The sequence below is a fragment of the Ambystoma mexicanum genome, chromosome 12 (assembly GCF_040938575.1).
Source record: "Ambystoma mexicanum isolate Mex_15411 chromosome 12, UKY_AmexF1_1, whole genome shotgun sequence".
Taxonomy (NCBI): domain Eukaryota; kingdom Metazoa; phylum Chordata; class Amphibia; order Caudata; family Ambystomatidae; genus Ambystoma; species Ambystoma mexicanum.
The window spans coordinates 1,011,140,171-1,011,160,061 of record NC_090936.1 but is presented as its reverse complement, the minus strand read 5'-3'; the positions used below and the strand labels follow the sequence as shown (position 1 = coordinate 1,011,160,061).

At 46.9% G+C, this 19,891-nt stretch overlaps 1 protein-coding gene across 3 annotated transcripts in view; it reads left to right on the top strand.

Moving 5' to 3' along the window:
* TNPO3 (transportin 3) overlaps positions 1–19,891 on the top strand; it is a 1,153,743-nt gene that overhangs the window by 725,334 nt on the left and 408,518 nt on the right. For all 3 annotated transcript variants that reach the window (XM_069629554.1, XM_069629553.1, XM_069629552.1), the window contains exon 12: positions 14,411–14,602. In XM_069629554.1, the coding sequence (XP_069485655.1) occupies positions 14,411–14,602 (192 nt within the window). The remainder of the gene's footprint in view (positions 1–14,410; positions 14,603–19,891) is intronic.

Below are 19,891 nucleotides of genomic sequence, written 5' to 3'. Positions count from 1 at the left end.
TACCGAGTCCCCGATGCCGCCCCCTTGTGCCTCAGGGCCCAGCCCACGCCGGACTCGGTCGTCTTGGCAGCAGCTAAGAAGGCAGCAGTGGGCGCGGCGGCTTCAACTTCCACTTCCCCGCCAGACAGTGAGGGGTGGAAGTAGTACTCTATGGGACGACGAGTCATCTCCTCAGCGGCAACGAAGATTAAGGCGGCCAATACCTTAGCGATCGTGGCCCGCTACGACAGGGCGCTCTTGTTCAAGATAGCTCCCCTGCTAGATTTCCTGCCTGATGACAAAAGGGCGGAGGACCTGGAAATTCTGCAGGAGGGCGAGGTGGAGTCGGATCACGCCATAACGGTGGCGACGGACATTGCCGATACCGGATTTCGCCAACTGGGCATCAGAGTTTGCCTCCGACGACGAGGATGGCTCAAGGCGACAGACTTTCGCCAGGACGTCCAGACCAGAGTGTTGGACATGCCGTTCGACGGCAACAACCTCTTTGGTAAGGCGGTGGATGAGTCTCTACAGGCCATCAAGACCGACTTGGAGATGGCCCGGACCCTTGGGGTGCTTCAGCTGCGACGGCCCTTTCGGAGCCCCGGAGGCAGACAGGGTGCTCCAAAGGATCCAGCGGTGGCTCCTGCACTTACCGCCAGGTGGCCCGCTCCTCTTCCCAGGAGGCCTACAGAGGTCGCGGCAAGCAAGGAGGTTCCCGCCGTCTTCGGCAAGGAGGCCAAGGCGGCAAGGCCGCTTCCAAGCAAGGCTGACCCGGCTGGGTTGTCGGGCCCCCACCGAAGCACCCAGGTGGGATGCCGGCTGACGAAGTTCGTCAGAGTGTAGGAGTCCATCGCCACCGATCGTTGGGTGTTGGACACCCTGCGCAACGGGCACTCGCTGGAATTCCTAAAGAAGTGCCCTCGCATTCCTCCCGTGGCCAGGAAGGAGAATCACGTCCCTCAACTGCTGTTCGAAGTAAAGGCGATGCTCAAAGGTGCCATCGAGCTCGTCCCCAGGAGGCTCCAGAGCGTACTCGAGGTACTTCCTCATCAGAAAGGAGACAGGCGGTTGGCGCCCCATCCTGGACCTGCGTTGGTTAAACAAATACATCAAGGCGCAGAAATTCAGGATGGTCACCCTCCAGCACGTGCTGGGACAGCTGGAGGAAGGCGACTTCCTATCGTCGTCGGACCTGGAGTATGCTTACTTCCACATCCGCAGACGCAGGGATCGAACCTGTGTTGCTCCGTGTCGTCTTGCTTCCAAGGCGAGAATGTTGCACCTGTGCTATCCTCCCGAGACAGTTGAAGCCTTCTTTAGAAGGGAGCAAATATATGTAACACAACACATATATTTTAAAATACACACTCAGTTTCTGTAAATCAATAGATACCTATTTGGGATGGCACACAGACACTTCCAACACCCTGAGGTGACTTAAATAACTAGGACACTGTAGACATTAATGTATCACTGGTACATTTAGAGCAATACTAAGGTTTGTGTCAAAAGGAAAAGATGAGGGAATAAAACGATGGTTAACAAATATTCTTAAGCAGATGAGTATTTTTTGAACCCTCCAGTGCTAAGTAAATGAACCCTTTCCCAGCTATACAAGTTATCTAATGTGTGACTTTTGTTGAGGGATACTTCAAGCACAAAGTCAGAGGTAAGAAGAGTCTTACAGGGAGGCAGGACAGCCCATGTTAATTGAGCATAAGTCTAGGTGAGCTGAAGCACTTCTTGCAGGTAAGTAAGTCTTGCATAATGTTTTAGAAGTCTTTGCAGAAAATGAAATCAGTGTTCGGCCACAAGCTGGGAGGCTTCTGAGGGGCAAAGCTGCAAGCAGCTCTGCAAAAGCAACCAAGACGAGTCTCAACTGAGAACTAGCAAGGCTACACAACAGGTAAGCAACCCCTTAGTTTACAGTACCTTTGGTTTGAAGAAATTGGTTCCAGCTGGCTTCTGCTCCTGTGTAAGTCTGCAGATCCTGTTGTCCCTGTGCCTCAGTTGTGGGGACAAGGGGAGGACATCTGGGGCCTCCGGCACTATGAATTGAAGGTCGGCGACCGCAATGGGCAAACTTCAAATCGGCTACACTTTGGGGTTTCAGCTTCTCGCGGCTCTCGCAAACGGCACCACCACGGTTTGCAGATACCTTTAAAAATACTTTCCCCGCATCTGGGGTCCAGCACTCTGTTGAGGTGGCTCATGCTTGGTCAGTCCTGCTTCGTGGGAGTCTGGAGGATCTTCCTCGAGTTCGGGTCCCACTTAAAGACGACACACTCGATTCTGGTGTTCCTCTCCCTGGCAATCTGTTCCTGCAGCAACAATGGAAGTACAGCCAGCTCAGAGAGGATTTCCAGATGAGTTGGTCTTGCGGGTCGATTGGTCCCACCAACCCAAGGGGAGAAGTCTTCCTTTGCAAGGCTTCTTTAGGTTGAGGCAAATTCGGAGCTTCAGCACTGCAGCAGGGCTTCATCGGGAAAGCCAACGGTCCAGGAGTTGCAGCAGGCATCTCTTCCAAGTTCTTCTTAGGATTCCTTCGTCCAGTGGTCACCTCTGCCTTCCAAGCAAAAAGCCTGGCCTTTTATGCAGGTTTCTCTCATTCATTCGCTCCCTAGCTTTCAATCCCGCAGCAGGATAGCTGTCCTCCAAGGACAGCCAGCCAATCACTTTTTGAGTGCATTCCTGTAATCAAGGGGATTAAGCACAGGGATTTATGGTCACCTCCCTCGCTTCCTGCCACTGCCAGACACGCTGGAGCCAGAGGCGGGCTTCACCGGTGAATCCCGCCAAAGACAAAACGAACAAAGGGACCAAACCTGGTTTGGCATGAAGAGTAAATCTCAAGAAGGACCTTTCCAACAAGAAATGGCAAAAAAACGACTGGGCCACTTTGACAAAATGGGCATCCATGGATGCTTTACTGTAGCTGCAATTGCAGCCCGTGGTAAAAACACACAATGGTAGGAAAAAGTAAACCACTGCCACCAGCCATTAATTGTAGACAGGGTAACATAAAAGTTACATGAGAAACTAGACACAGGCGATGCCAGGTAACCCCTCGGCACCCTATTGTAAGATACTGTGTGCTGGGTCTAGAAAAGTTACAAATGTAAGTAGTCAATTTCACTTCGCTGCTCTTGGAAACAGTAGTTTATTCAAGAGAAGGTATTTAAACCTTTGGGAAATCTGAGACTTCCCTGTACCACTGTACTGAAGGTGCTGTGTGTCAAAATGTAAAGATTATGCCTATGGGGTTTGTCAGACTCCAAAGTAAAAAGAAACGGAGTCCAAATCACAGAAAAATATATGAGTGGGAAAAAGTTCTCACTCTCTCCAGGTTAGAAATTAAAAGTCCTAAAGTCCAGCAAAAAGAGCTGGGGGTCTCTAAGGTAGAAGGGAATTGGCACATTTCTGAGAATTCTCCCTAACAATTGTGCCACCAGCCAAAGGAAAGGTTTGCTCTTCTGAGCTCCTCTTAAAGCTCAGAAAACGGGGTCATGACAGCAGTGGTTGTTTAACGCTATTGCAAATGGTCTGCAGCATTCTAGTCTTCTTCGGTTACTTCAGTTTCCAGTAGTCGACTTGCCTTTCACCTCAACCTTTTTTTTTCAGTTTCGGCACACCCCTATGCAATCTCGCTCGGCAGTTTACAGAATGGGGCGGGTGACTGTCCGATCAGGACAGCCAGCTCCCCAGTCGGCGATGGTTCCATTCAGGCACTAAGGCTGAGGAAGCGCAGTAGAGTGAAAAACTCCTCCCCCACTTCCTGCCTGCCCAGACACACTTGAACGTAGGCGAGTACACCCAAGTGTTCCCGTTAAAACACAAACCAACACACGCACCAACACCACCCGAGTTCCCTCAGATAGTTATTTGCCACCCAGTGTACTGGTCGCCTTAATCCGAGCTCTTCCAGAGACATTGCTATATTATACTTATGGACCTTTGGTCATTTTATATTCTCTTACTGTCCCTTCCCTCGGCGACTGTTTCCTGACCTACACCGAAGCCTGCTCTACGGACCTTTCACGGCAGTTGATCAGGTGGGCGCTGCCGACCACGTGGCCGGGCCTTCTGGACGGCCTACACAGTAGGGAGAGTGGAGTCAGGGTGGACATTTCCTTTTTATGGATGCCTTTCCCTTTCCTCTGTTACCTTGGGCTTGGCGTCACTGTGTTATTCCTGCGCTATGGACAGGACTAAATTTGGATTTTCTCCTGCATGCAAGGCAAAATTCCTGTGGAAAGACAAACGCCTTAAGTGTAATAGGTGTCTTCCCCTCAACCACAACAAGGCGGCCTACGCGGTTTGTAAGCTCCTGCGTCCCAAAACTCTAAAGGATTGCCGTGTTAAGCGGTGGGTGGCCTATGGAATGTTGCAGACTGAGAGTAGTTCCACCACAGCCACCGAGTGTGACTTAGGGCTTAGTGACAACCAGGGTTCCAATTCGGAGGCCATTGACCTCCTGGCGGAGCGCTCTTGCTCCGCGTCGTCCGTGAACAGCCCCACCAGGCACAATGTGAGTCCTGCTATGGGGACTGTACATCCTGGCGACAAGGACGCACGCTCTTCCCACACTAAAGACACTACCCCCAGTCTTTGTTCAACGAAATGGTCGAAGCGTTCCATCGCGCCAACGGGCACACCGGATAGTTTGGCAGTGCCCGACGATAGTCGTGATCGGCGGCCCTCCCTGCAACCACAGGTGAGGTATGCGACTGGGCAGCCTTAATCAAAGGGCGCTACCACCAATATTCAAGCGACCGTTGAGACGCATCAGAAGGCGGCGGCGCACAAGGCCCCAGTTACGCCGAAAACTGCGCAACCACTGGCCCAGTCTAAACACTTTCCTGTGACACAAAGTATTACCGAAAGCATCGCTAAGATCGTTTCGGTGGCAAATTAAGGAGAGCGGTCAAAGGACTTGTCGAAACCTAAGGATAGGCCTAAGGATTCATCCAAACAGAAAGATAGGCCTAAAGACCCGTCCGAAGACACGTTTCAACCACCGGAACCTCAGACTTTTCAGAGAGCCCGGTCTCTTTCTTCGGCTCTAAGGGAAACCAGTTGAACAGGGCCATTGCCCGTTCCATAGGGTCCCTATAGCAACAATACAAAAAAGGGCATCAAGACAATGCACATCGAAATGGCCAAAAAATATAAATAGAGGGATACGATCTTGCAACATAGTAATCTAGACTGGTAAATACAGTTTTAAACCAATTAACAAAGCTCACATGCATCCACAGAAATTGTTTGCCTCAGTTTGCAACCTTATTTCTCATCCAGTACTGGAAACCGATCTTGCTTCTACCAGTAGCTCAGCCAAGATCTAGCAGACGTGTTCTTTAATATGAAAGGGCATTGGTGCACATAATGGTGCAAAGGACTGCATTGGTGCCCCCTTAAATGTAGTGCCGAGCTCCATTCATCCTTCATCTCTTCCTGAAACAGACCTTTCTTTCCTAGCTAGCTCTCCTATGGCTACTAAATTGGAAATATAAATGTTTGACTATTCCAGTATTTCATAGACTACCATTTACCACTAGCTGTCTGTTCCCAAAGCCAAATAATCCACTGATGACTTTTCTAGCCTATTTTGCATGATTATCATCAGATTACCCTTGATTTTTGGAATCAGTAGATCTAGGAAATGCGGGATAGGGCCAGCAGTGTTTCAAATTGGGCTGTTTATGCACATCCTCAAGTAAACATTACTGGACCCTACTGTCTTGCCCACCTTAGCTAAGGTTCTTGAGAGTGTTGGAGTTGAGCGATTCCATGAGTATGAAGCTAGTCTGTATCCGGATGACAAGTGGTCAGCCGACACGTGTTTCAACCCCTCAGTCCTTGGTGTCAATTTTCGCGATGGCCCGGTAGCGTTCTGCCAATGTGTACTGTTAGGCAAGATTATATGCAGTATCCTTTGGATGCCCTAGATAAAACCCTGACCTCCTGGCAATAGGGACCCAACCTTTGGTACAAGTCTGAACTACACTGGTTGGTAGTGTGGCTGAGCAGCCAGGCTTATCTCAAGAGGGGTCAATGTGAGCAGTAATGTTGCGACAGGGTTTCACAGTAGCAGTTATTCAGATAAACACGTATACTCAAGGTTTCCTGATAAAACAATTATTAATTTATTTCACAGTCAGTTATATAAGCCTTCTTCAAAAGGTAGTAATATATGTAACAATCAAAATACACTTCAAAACACACTTAGTTTCTCTAAATCAGATGATGCCCATTGGGGGATGGCACACACTTCCCACACCCCCAGGTGACTTCAATAGCTAGGACTCTGTGGACATTTATTTATCACTAGTACATTTAGAGCAATACTGAGTTTGGTTTAAAAGATGGAAGAGAGGCATACAACAAAGGTTAACAAATAATTCACAAACGGGTAAGTACATTTGCCTTCCAATGTTTAGTAAATTTGACCCTTTCCTGGGGAAAGTATAGAGCACAGGGCTGGGGGTAAGAGTCTCTCAGGCAGCCAGGACAGCCAATGTTAATTGCACAATGTCTAGGGGAGCTGAAGACCACCTTGGCAGATAGGTAAAAAGTCTTGCACAATGTTTTTAGAAATGTTTATAGAAAATAGAACACATAAAGGGCCACAAGCTGATAGGCTTGTGAGGGGCAAAGCTATAACAACTCTGCAAGGTAACCAAGACAGGTCTCAACTGAGAGCAAGCAAGGCTACACAACTAGAGGTAAGTTCTTAGACTTTACAGTACCTCTTGTTAGAAGAAATTGTTTCAGCTGGCTTCTCTTCCTGTACAGCTCTCTAGATCCTGTTGTTCCTGAGCCTCCCTTCAATTCAGCGGTCCTTCGGTGTTTCAGCTCCTCGCGTCTGACAGCAAATAGCAACAGTGCGGTTCTCGGATTCCACTCTGGACTTTCCTCACATCTGGGGTCCAGCACTCTGTTGAGTTCGCTCAGGCTTGGTCAGTCCTGCTTCAGGAAAGTCCAGAGGATCTTCCTTGCACTCTGGTCTGACTTAAAAGCAACACACACAATCTTGTGTTCTTCTTCCTGGCACTTAAGTTCCAGCAGCAGTGGAAGTACAGCCAGCTCCAAGAGGATGTCCAGACGGGCTGGCTTTGGGGTTGACCGGTCCCTCCAACTCAAAAGGAGAAGTCGTCCTTGCATGGCTTCTCAAGTTGAGGTGAATTCAGAGCTTCATCACAGCAGCAGGGCTTCACCGGGCAAATCAACGGTCCAGGAGTTGCGGCATGCGTCTCTTCCAATTTCTTCTTCGGATTCCTTTGTCCAGTGGTCGACTCTGCCTTCCAAGGCAAAAAGCCTCGCCTTTTATGCATATTTCTCAAGACCGGGGCCATTTTGCAAAATGGGCACCCATCAGTGCTTTACTGCAGCTGCGAACACAGCCCGCGTTAAAAACTCCCAATGGTAGTTAAAAGTAAACCACTGCCACCAGCCAATCAACATCGGATCAAAGATCAAGACATTATGTTGTGAAGTTTAAAAGATTCTCTATGAAAGTTGATTTTGAGAAAAGCAAGGGAGCTGAAAGACCTTTCTTTGGGTGGTCATAAGGTGATGATATTTGGGGACTTAAGCCGGGATGTGCTTGACAAAAGAGAGGAATTAAACACTGCAAAGGAAAATGCAACCTCAAATATTATATGGTCTATCCGGCAATCCTCTGTGTGGTTATGGATGGCCATCTGTTTTCTTTCAATGATGGCAAAAATGCTGACGCTTTCCTTGGTGATTTCGAAAGAGCAGGAGCCTATAGAGGCCACTACATCCATTTCACAAAGGTTTTCATTACCAAAGAAAAAAAGATCAAGATTGTATGGCTTAATTGGTTTATTTTTTAACTCTTTATTGCCATCCACTTCATATTTTTGCACTTCCCATGTTTTTATGTAAATTTTATTATGGTTTTTCTTAAACAGTACTGCAGCCGTTATTTTCGTTTTGCTTGTTTTCCGACACATTGTTGCTCGAGCGCATTAGAGGAAGGGCCCAGCGACGTCCAAGTAGATTACGTCTATGACTTATGGCTGAAAGGAGAATAGAGGTGTGCATGTACGCATATGAGCAAGTCAATCCGTAACTACAGCGACAGGGCCTGTGAACAAGTGAAAGCAGTCTTGACGGTGCTCAAATGGCGAAATACGAGCAGTAAGGGGGCCGCGTTTTCCTCCTGCTGTAATAGCAGATGACTAGCATTGAGCGTGTTTTCTTTATGCTGACTGGCAAGGGTTCTGAGAACGGGAAATCGGTTCTCCGTGACAGGGAGACCCCAATCTTTTACGTGCGAACACTGAAACCACTGACCAAGTTGAGCTGGGCATTCGGCGGGATACTATGATCTCCGTGATACTATGATCTCCGTTGTGGATTCAAACTTACGTTTCTGGCCCCATTTTTTTCTTAAGTTGCCTCCGGTGCTGCAACCATCTTGCCTGCCAATATCTAATGTATTTCCGGATCCTTTTCAACTTATTACCGGGATGTACATTCAAAGGGCCATAATATCAGGCATCAGGGGAAGGAGGGGTGAGAACCAAAGGTGGGTCTCCCAACGTACCCTCCTTGTGAATCCATGGTGCAACAGCTGGGAGAAAAGTGCATCACAGTAAAGTCTTGTGCTTCCGTACTCACCGTCTACAATTACGTGAAAATATCATGATGTTTTACATGTCTGTGCAATAACCATTGAATGTTAGCTTCTTCATAGGCTGGAGGAGTACTAGTGTGGTTGATGGGATAACCTTTACTAAATTTATCAGATCTGACTGTCGAATGTCCGCATATTGTCAGTTAAGTTGCCTGAGACAGTCTGTGGCTATAGTCCACACTAACAATATACTGGCAACACAATTGCAAAGTGCGTTCTATTGGATTTGGATTCCATTTGCTTTGCGCGGCCTGGACTTGACCTCTTACATAATTGGTTGGGATATGTCCACTTTGGTATTGTGCATGATATAATACCCTTACATGCAAACTGGAAAACTACAGGCTGGGCGATGTGGTTTTTATTGACAAAAGCAGAAAAATGACATTTACCATTGATATGCAGATGGTCTTTGGTTGGTGGGAAGATTTAAGTAGATTTAATGTGTGTATATTTACTTGCCTAAAAGGCTGCATGTGTTAGTCACAAGATTATGGATTAAGCGCACACTAAGTTGTGCACAGAAATAAAACCTAATGAATCGTTATGAGGGTATGGTCTTCATGTTATGAGTGTTGTGGTAGTCCATAGATACAATGGGTGAATTGCTGTACTAACCAATTAAGCAGTTAGCGAAATCTCGCTGTCTGCAAGGGATAATACAAACTGATATAGAATGGCGCTGTGTATTGCAGAACGGAGAGGCGCAATATACAATAGTTGTGGCTGCAATTCTATAATCTAAGTAACACTTGTGAAATTTTGGAACTGATCACTAATGATTTTACTGTCTGGTCTTAATGTTATCCTACACACTCTGACCATTTTAAGGAACTGTTAATAGTAGCAGAGTGGAGATAAATAATAAGTTATAGAAATCTAGATGCAGGCTTTGGAGTGACTATATTTCGGAATATTGTTGAACTTGTACATATTGTGGCTCAGAATCACTTTGCTAGGTTGCAAAGTGTAGTGCTTTACATAAAATTGATGGTTCAAATGTGGTTTGTCTAAGTTTGTTATTGTTGTGTGTTGTCCTGTATATTTTGTTATGATAAATAATCCTCCAATGTTTCAAAACTCGATTAAGGTTGGGCATACTCGTGTAGTTGCACCTCTTTATCGGGCTTGCATCTCTGGGAATGCGATCACGATGAACTCCTCTAATACTTCTGAAAACTTTCTAACTCCGCATATCCTGTCTCAAAGGAGGAACATTGAAATAGGTAGTTGGATATATCTTGGAGAATGACACTAGCTGGATGACCGAGCCATCTGTTCATGGAATGTTAAAGGTCTTAACATTCCCAGGAAGAGGAGGGAAGTTCTGACTAGATTGAAGAGAGAGAATATTGATCTTGCTCTTGTGCAGGAGACTCACCTATTGTAAGAATCCAAGCATCTCCTTAAAAACAGTTTAATAGAGTATTGTTAAACTGTCAGCTCTAAATCAAGGCGTGTGGGAATACTACTACGTAAGGGTCTGAATTTGAGCATGGAGAAAGTAGTAATGGATGAGGATGGGAGGGCAATTCTGATAGATGGCAGATTTGAAGGTAGATTAATCACAATAGGGTCTATTTATGGTCCGTGTGCAAGAGGGAGTGGTTTCTTTAAGAAGATGTTGACACGTAAGTGAGATAAATGGAGAATAGACAGTCCTGGAAGGGGGCGGGGGGCGATTTTAATTGTATTCTCGATGGAAGAATGGGCCGCTATGCCCATTGCAGATGCACTGCAGAGAGCATGAGCAAAGTGTTCAATGAGTTCTCACATAGTCTAGACTTGGTTGATTTTTGGAGATTTATGCACCCTGGGAAGAGAATTTTCCTTCTTTTCGCCAGTCCACGATTCGTATTCAAGGATTGATTATTTCCTGATTTCGGATACTTGTTGAAAAGGCCTCCAATGTAGACATTAAGGAAAGAGGTATTTCGGATCACTCCTTGATAACGATGTGACTGACTATGGGAATGGAATGGTCTGGAACTCCTAAGTGGCACCTGAAAACTTATATATTACAGGAACAAGGGGTGGTTGAGTCTCTACAAGAGTTTACTAAGAATCTTTGATCTAAACGAGGGTTCTTCATCCAACCTAATGGTTTGGGATAGCTTTAACGCAACACTTGGGGAGGGGGGGGGTATTGGGGGAGCTGAAAAGGGAGTGGGTGAACTTAAGAGGTTGGAGAGTGAATTGGGTACATGCCAGAAGAAGTACCAAATGACAAGGTAGCGAGGATAAGGCTGATGTGGAGAGATTGAGGGAACACCTTAAGCAGGAGATGGACACCCATTATGTGAGAGGCATGTTTTTCATGAGGCAGAAATTCTGGGAACATGGGGGCAACAATAGTAGGCTATTAGCAAATGAGCTACGTGGTTTTACTGATAACTCATTTGTCCAGAGAGTAGAGGGTGAAGGTGGACAATATAAAGTTAAGAAAGATGAGAAGGTTTCAGGAAATGTCATAAATCACTGTATAGGGAGGATCAATTCCCAGCATCTCAGAATATGGATAGGTTCTTTGACAAAATTACTCTGCCAAGGCTGTTGATGGACCCATCACGGGGGATGAAATACTGATTGCCATCGAACAACTTAATGCAGGTAAGTCACCAAGCTTAGTCGGTCTTCCGGTTCAGTTCTACCGAGTGCTGGGTCATTTATTAACTACGTTTTTATGTACCCTGTACAACAGTTTCATGTCCGATGGGGTTGAATGTCCTGCGATGAGAGGCTTGCATTGTGGTGATCCCGAAACCAGGCAAAGACCATAAGAAATGCGAAAACTATAGACCGATATAGTTATTAAAGGTTCTTAAAATATTCACTAGAATGACTTATCGGCTGGATAAGTGCATTGGCGATCTGTTCAGTCGTTCCCAGGTTGGCTTTATACGGGGCAGTTATGGGTATGACCATGTAAGGACACTAATAGATATAATGGGACTCCCGAAGGAAAAGGTTCAGAACACACTTCTAATTTTTATGGATTCGGTAAAGGCCTTCGATCGGATCAATTGGACCTTCCTGCATTACACACTTAGGAAAATGGGTTTTGGGGACACTTTTATAAGAGGTAATAAATGTGAAACTCCTCTATTAGTGCTAGAGTTTGGGTCACTTGCGTTATGTCGTCTCCATTTCTCCTGTCAAGAGGTACCAGACAGGGCTGCCCGTTGTCACCATACCTATTTAACTTAGCAATAAAACCATTGCATACATAAAGCAAGAGCAAAGCCTTCATGGATTTAAATTTGGGGATAGTGAAATTAAAATCTTGTGTTATGCGGACGACATGACTTATTATCTTGACAAACCCGCTGGAAGGGAGCAAAAAGCTAAAATGCATATTTAAGGAAGTGGGATTATTATCTGGCCGTACGATTAAATCGGAAAAGACAGTGATTTTTCCTCTAGATGTTAGACAACCAATGAGTGATATGGGTTCTTGGAATTGTCGGTGGGAGACGGGAACAAGGAATTATTTAGGAATTTACTTGGTTTGTGACTTGAGAAAGATGGCGGAATACAATATTTGAAAAATGTTAGAGAAAATCCGGAGGGATATATTAAAATGCAGTCGCTTAACACTGGGACTTTTGGCAAAAATGAATGCTATTAAAATGGTTCTTTTACCAAAATGGCTCTACATTGTCCAATCAATCCCCTTGAAATTCACCAAGAAGGTCATTGGTAGTATTGATAAGGTCTTTCAAGAGTTCCTTTTGGGGGAGTGTAATAGACATAAGATTCCCAAGCACATTTTAATACGCGCTATGAAGGGGGAATTGGGTATCCTAGTCTAATGAATTATTGCGCTGGGTTTGTTCTAAAAAAAGTCAACATTCTATTTTTCTGAAGTTAGCAAATCTGTCCCCTACTGGCAGACTGTTGAGAGCGTACAATTTTCGCCTTATGCTCCAAGTGAAATGTACTCGATGTTTAAGATGCCAAACTCTACGGTGAGATTACCCACTATGAGCACTACTAGAGGGGCCTTACAAAATGTTATGGCAGCCAGAGGGGAAAACATCTGGATACACTACAATGCATTTCTATGGCATAATGCAGGGCTACAAATGGCGAACAAGAGCTTATGTTGGCAAAGCTGGATCAGGAAAGGCATATTTAGGATATGTGATGTCTTGGAAGGTGATCATATGATCTCCTTCGAACGTCTCTGAATCTTTCGGGATAGGGCGGAGGGAAAATGCACGTTATAGGGACCTAAAGTTTCTTTTGACAGAACGACAGGGAATGCTAGCGGATCCCATGAGAGACCCACGGTCTGTGGGGTTATCCGTTCTCTCCCATGTACAGTGTCAACGTACATGAAACTAATGCCAATAGATAACTCACGTGGAAGCATGGGAAAAACTTTGCCGGGCTTGGGTGGAGGAACCTGGTATGGACATTCCTAGTGAGGAATGGGAAAGCCTGCTTCGCATAGGTGTACAGTAAAAAATGGACCTAGGACTAAGGTATATTAGTCAAAGAATTCTTTGTAGATTGAATTGGACCCCTGCTTGAATGGCCAAGCTAGGATTGTTGGAGAACGATACCTGGGGGTTGCGGTCTTAATGGGAGCGCTTTAATCTATATTCTATGGACATGCTCAAGGGTATCCACCTTTTGGAGTGAAGTCTTGAATAGATTAGACATTATACTGGGGGACTCACTCCCACAAACTATTTTGTTATCAAACGGAGAGAGGAGACCAGGCCAAAGTGAGAACCGATTGGAACAATAGGGTATTGGTAATGGTGACTAAACCAATATGAAAAGTCTGGAAATCAAGGAAAAAGCTGAATGTAGATGATTGGCTGTTAGATATCTGCACCTTGTGTAACTGTGAGAAAGTAATGATAATTAAACAGAAGCGAGAGGAGCATTATCTTAGAATTTGGGGTTCTTTTAATGAATTATACAGCTGATGCTATATGAAATAGTTGGGGGGATTATTGGGATTTCTATATGGTGTGGTGTATTGTTGATGTATTGTCTGTTGCCATTGGTTATTTGAAATGTTACTGTAGAATAGAGGTTTGTAGTAGACCATTAAGGTTTTAATTTTATGAATCTTAATACTGTTATGTTTGATTGCTTAGTAAATATATGTATTTTACAGTTTGAGTGCAAATCCCTGATGTAATGGATATGTTGATGTTACCTTTATTTTGTAGGATTTGTTTCTGAAATAATAAAGTGATTAAAACAAAAGAAGTTGTCCTTGCAGCGCTTCTCTACTCAAGGCAAATTCGGAGCTTCAGTTTGAAACCATGTCTTGCCTTTAGGTTATATGGTTTTACATTCCATCATCCGAGGACTGTGGAAAAATATCCATAGAAAGGCATTTATTAAACCCTCCTTTGTATACAATAAAGGTGTTGAACCTCAACATGAGTCTAGTTTTCTGTTGATCCCACTCGGTCAGTTTATACATTATATTGCATGTAGCTTGAGTCCTAGACTTCATCTATACTCCTAGGCTCCAGCTAATTTCCTGAATTTTGTGATGTTAAGAAATCTGTAGCTTAAGTGTGCCAAATGTACGGAGCAAGAGGCTTCTACTTTAGTGCTTTACTTTGATGTTACTATATTGTGGAAAATAGAGCAAAAGTGAATTTGTTGCCGTTAAGGGGTTTTCCCTTGATCAAAAGCTTTCTATGGTCCTGCGTGCTAGGTATTTTGGTATGCTAATATTTTTCCTTGTGCTGTTTTTGGCACTAACTTTATTTGTGACTGTCTCCTCAGATCCAGTGCTTGGTTATTTAATGAAAGGGCTGTGTCAAAAGCCTCTGGCCTCAGCATCTGCTAAAGCCATTCATAACATCTGCTCTGTGTGCCGCGATCACATGGCACAGCACTTCAATGGCCTGCTTGAGATTGCCCGTTCGCTTGACTCTTTCATGCTTTCACCCGATGCTGCTGTTGGACTTCTGAAAGGTAATCCCTTGCTATTTAAAACCTTTAATGTACAGCATATAGCCAAACATTTTGCTTGCCTCACATGTTGAGAGGTTGTCATTTTTGTAAATCAAAATTTTGGATAAACCCCCACTCACTCTTTGCTCCCATCCCATCCACTTCCTTTCCTGTCCAACACCCATTCTTTAAAAGTATTTTATTTCATTTTTTTCCTGTTAAAAAAAATCACTTATTATTTCAACCTACGGGTTTGATGTGTTTTTGATTTCAGTCAAATATGATTATCAAATTTGGGTTACTGAATAGTTTTCAGTTTTCCAACTAGAAACTGTTTTTGACGTGCAATTATGTTTCAGTGATTCTTTTCTTTTATTTCTGGTGGTGTTTTAAATCTCTTTAGCAGTTCTACTCATTTTCCCCCACAGATGTTGCTTTTATTGCTGCAAGTATAACTTGTTAGGCACTAGCTTCAAAATCCTAAGTGGATCACAATTACGATTGCATTATCTTAAAGTTGGAGAGCACGCTTATGTGTTACTATATGTTTAAAGATGATCTGATTTTCAATTATTTTCTTTTATAGTTTCAGTATCATTGCAGAAAAAAAGATGAGTCCAGCCTTTCAAAAACAATGAGGGTTGTGCAGCTGAGACAGACTAATTGCAACTTTTTGGGGGGTTTACTTGAAAAGTAGTAAAGCACTTTCTGCTCCAGTGAAAGCAGGGATATAAAAAAAATCTGCGCCTGGGGAAAGAAGCTAGTACCTAGTGTGCTGTGCTGCAAATCTAACTTCCCCATGGGTTGCAAGTCATTACGTTTTGTTTATTATATATGATCCATTATTCCATTTTTCGTCTTAATGTGTCCCAGTTCTTATTTATATAGACTCCCAAGCTCAAGGGGTTTGTCACATAGGTCGGTTTGTATGGCACCAGTTGTCCTGGGGAGCCAAAAGTAGATCCTGAACTCTGTTGGTGCCAGGGTAGAACCATGAGCTAAATATCTCCTAGATTCTAGCATTTGCGAACCCTAGGGCCTGAAGCAATTCAAAGCAAAAGACGACCTAAGCGGCAAACTTTTCTACAGATAACCTGATCCTTGAGCCGGACACAGATAAACATAGTTGCATTTTGCTTACATCCTCAATCAATGACTCCTTGTAGTGTTCTGTATTGGCTTTTATCGCAGCTGCATTTGCAGGCCCCTTCAGGTGACAATTCTAACAAATCAGTCAGTAAGCAATGAAAATGATGTACTCTGAAGTCCCGTCCCCTTTCCTCCATACTGCATGGGTGCCCTTTCCAAGAGACGGGAGATGGAACCTTTTTCACCAGGAAAAAACCTTCCATTTTAAATTTAGAGGTGCGCGGGGGTGCAACCCAGGGAGCATGCACTGCCCTGAATCTGCCCTCCGGCGACATGCCCCAGTCCCCTTTTCCGCGTCGACAGGCACGGGCCGAATTCACCACCGCTCCTGGGTTTGGCTTCGGCCATGTAATACCACACGTGGATACCTCTTCTTTGTCTTTATCATTCAGGTACTTATCCTCAGGCGTCACTCTCCTCCCCGGCGCATGTCGACTTCCACAGGGTTCAGCAGGTGTCCATCCTGCAACGGGCTCTTCCCAACTTCAGATGCCCACGCACTCTGCCTACGTTGCCTTTGCCCAGACAACAGTTGGCAAGCTTGTTTGGCGTACGACACCCTGTCATCGAAATCACTGAAGAACAAGCTAGCCGGGTGGAGGGAGTTATTCCAGAAGTCTCCTCCAGAGGACCTTAAGAACTTTGTGAAACATCGAACCAAGCCCAAGGTAGGGTCGATATTCTCCATCGCACCCCGCAAGGGAGACTTCTTCCCAGAGACTCTCCCGCGTGGGAGGGACCGGTCAGGTCCTTCTACCAACACGTGCACCGAGGCTGCTGCAGCTATCGGGCTGAGGGATCCTTGGATCCTTCCGGTGGTAGTGTTGAAAGACTGGCAGGTTCTTGCATCGGATTGTCATCTGAGGGGCCCCACCCTTGTACCAGCAATATGGTTGAGGGGCTATGCCCTAGTACCGGCTATGCGTCTGAGGGGGCGCCTAAACGCAGCTCTACCGCCCCCCGGGTCGAGGGTTTTGCACCTATCGGGCCTAGGCAGGCCCGAGGAGCTGGGTAGGCCTTGTGATCCACATTCAAGAGTCTCGGAGGAGGCTGGGCCAAGGGGGCTGAGCAACACGTATCGGGCACGTGGCAGGCAGCTCGACAAGATGGCTGCTGTGCCAGACAGACGCACCCGTCCGGCATACCAGGAATTCGGCGAAGAACGAGTGTCATGGGTGGACTGTCCTCAACCATGTATGTGGCCTACAGCCTATTCCTCTTTTGCACAGGGCAGCTTCCCACTGCGTCCATATGGGCAGGGTATGCAGCGGCTCCAGCAGCTCCCAGCTACTCCGTCAGCACCCCTGCCACCTCTTAGGCCTGTGAATATGGGTTCTTCAAGAGGTTCCTCTGCATCATGAAGTCACCTCGGATGGGGGGGTTATCCTCAAGGACGCAATCAGGGAAGTCCTCCATGCAATGGTAGCAGCACCACAAGTGCCTCTGCCGGCCCCCCAAACCCTGGCGCAGCCACTGCCCTCGTCTCCCCAGCCGATGCCTCTGGGGGTTCACCTCCGCTGCCTCCTCAGCCTCCAGGCACAGTCACTGTACCCCAGCCTCTGGCACAATCTACTCCTCTTCAGGACCATCCTGATCCTCAGGATACGGACGAGGAGGAGGAGGATCTGGATACGCCATCCTCAGCCATGGCCTTCCACGAATGTCTTGCAGGGCTGATGGAGTATCTGGGCTTACCCCAGCTCGAGGTCGAGCAGCCAGCAGAGGGGTTTTTGGTGGAAGTGCTCATGCAACGCCCCTCTGCCAAAATAGGGATTCCTCTGCAGGCTGATGTAGTCTCCCTGGCCAAGAAGGGTTGGCTTAAGCCCCACTCTGCCCAGCCGGTCAATCGATGCCTGGACGCCAAGTACAGGCAGATGGAGGGGGATACACTCTTGCTCTCGGCCCATCCTCAGCCACACTTCTCGGCATCACTATACTCCAATCCTCAGTCGTCCTCAGCCACCTCCTCTGCGGCACTGCTAGGCAAGGAGGAGAAGATCTTGGAGGCGTACAGAAAGAAACTGTATTCTAACGCGTCCTTGCATCTTTGTCAGGCCAGCGCCGATGCCATGCTGGCTGCTGCCAACCAAAGGTTATGGTGGGAAATTACACACTCAGCCAATAAGGTTTTAAGGCGGGGCTGGCCGAGGCCACTCTGGTGGCACATGACCTCATTGAATCCACCATGACCCATATTGACACCTCTGGCCGTGCCATCTGCATAGCCACGGACATGAGCAGTACAGCCTGGCTCCGGGCATCAAAATTCAACCCAGACGTCTAAGAACCCATATTAGCTCTGCTGTTCAGGGGGGGGGGGGGGAGAGTGATAGGGGGGGACCTCTTCCACTCCTCCACGGACGAAGAGCTGGACAAAAAGAAAAACGGCTCACAAACGGACAAGTCTTTATCCATCCCGACAAAGACCACACCCAAATCGTACACCCAATATCAGCAACGCTCTGAAAGGGGGTCGTACGTATGGAGGATTCCGTGGCTTCCGGGAACGGAGATCCAGGCAGCCTGACCGCTCGCTGTCTCAGAACCGACACAAGCAACGAAAAGCAGAGAGGGGGTAAGGGCTTTTTTCCAGTCCCCCCTCCTCAGCCTCCGAGGGAGACAGGTCCACGTGTCTCCAGTGGGTGGCAGGCTTGCTCTCCAGGCACAGTTCTGGTGTCAGAATTTCACGGAGCCCTGGATCCTCTCTGTAGTATCCATGGGGTACCGCCTCCCTCCTCCTCTCCACTACCACAGGTTGGGACAGCAACTCTTTTGGCAGAGATCTGGTCGCTCATAGAGAGGCAGGCAGTGGTGGAAGTTCCAGCCTCCCAGCAAGGCTTGGCCTTCTACTCCAGGATTTTCACCATTCAGAAGAACCAGGCGGGCCTGAGAGTTGTGCTGGACCTTTCCACCCTCAACCTCTCCTTACCCTGGCAAAAATTCAAGATGGTTACGCCAACTTTAATAGCAGAGACATTGTGCAAGGGAGACTGTATGTGCTCCCTGGATCTGAAGGACGCATACTTACATGTCCCGATTTGGCAGCCCCATCGTTCCTTCCTACGGTTCAGGATCATGGGCTACCATTTTCAATAAAAGGTCCCTTTTGGCCTCAACTCTGCTCCCAGGATCTTTACCAGGCTCATGAATACGGTGGGGGCCCGCCTCAGGGTGCAGGGCCTCCACATCTACCCATACCTCGACGACTGGCTCGTCAGGGCTATATCTCCGGAAGCGGTTCACCACTCTTCCCATCCCCTTATGAACACAATGCCCGATCTGGGCTTCTTGCTCAATCTCAAGAAGTCACAGCTGCAGCCAACGCCGACTCTGACATTCTTCAGCCTCATCTTGGACACGTGCTCCGAGAAAGTATTTCCGTCGGAGCACAAAATCTCCGCCATCAAGAGGGCCACCGCCCACTTCCTCAGCAGAGAATTGACCTCGGCATGGTGGTACAAACATCTCCTGGGTCTTCTGGCAGCGGTCTTTTTAGCCGTTCCACACACAAGACTAAGGATGAGGAGGATTCAGCTGCACTTCGTGGCCTCATGGAACCGGGAGCAGGGCTCTCAATCCTAGATGATCAACGTTCCTCCATCTCTCCACCCGGACCTGACTTGGAGGTCCAGAGACTGCAATCGGCAGACGGGCAAGTCCTTCCGGCCGCCCACTCCACAGGCCACCATCATCATGGATTCCTCACTTGAGGGCTGGGGAGCCACCCTGGACGATCTCTCAGTCCATGCCACCTGGACTCGACAAGAGCAGGAATACCACATCAATTGGTGAGAGCTGAACGCCATCTGGCTGGCGCTCAGGGCATTCCTACCACTTCTCAGGGGTAAGGTTGTCCTCATCCAGAAGAACAACTCGGCCAGCATGTACTACGTCAACAAGCAGGGAGGCACCAAATCCCCTCCTCGGTGCAGACTGGCGATCAGCATGTGGAAGTGGGCCCTGGAAAGATATTTACCTCACAGCAGTCCACCTCCTGGGAGAAATCCAACCTGGAAGAGGACAGGCTCAGGCTGGGAGCGGACAATTACAAGTGGTAGCTAAACAACCTCATTATTCAGATCTTCAACAGATGGGGTCACCCCCAGATGGATCTTTGCCACCTGGCACAACAAGAAGTGTCCCCACTTCGCATCCTGGCAA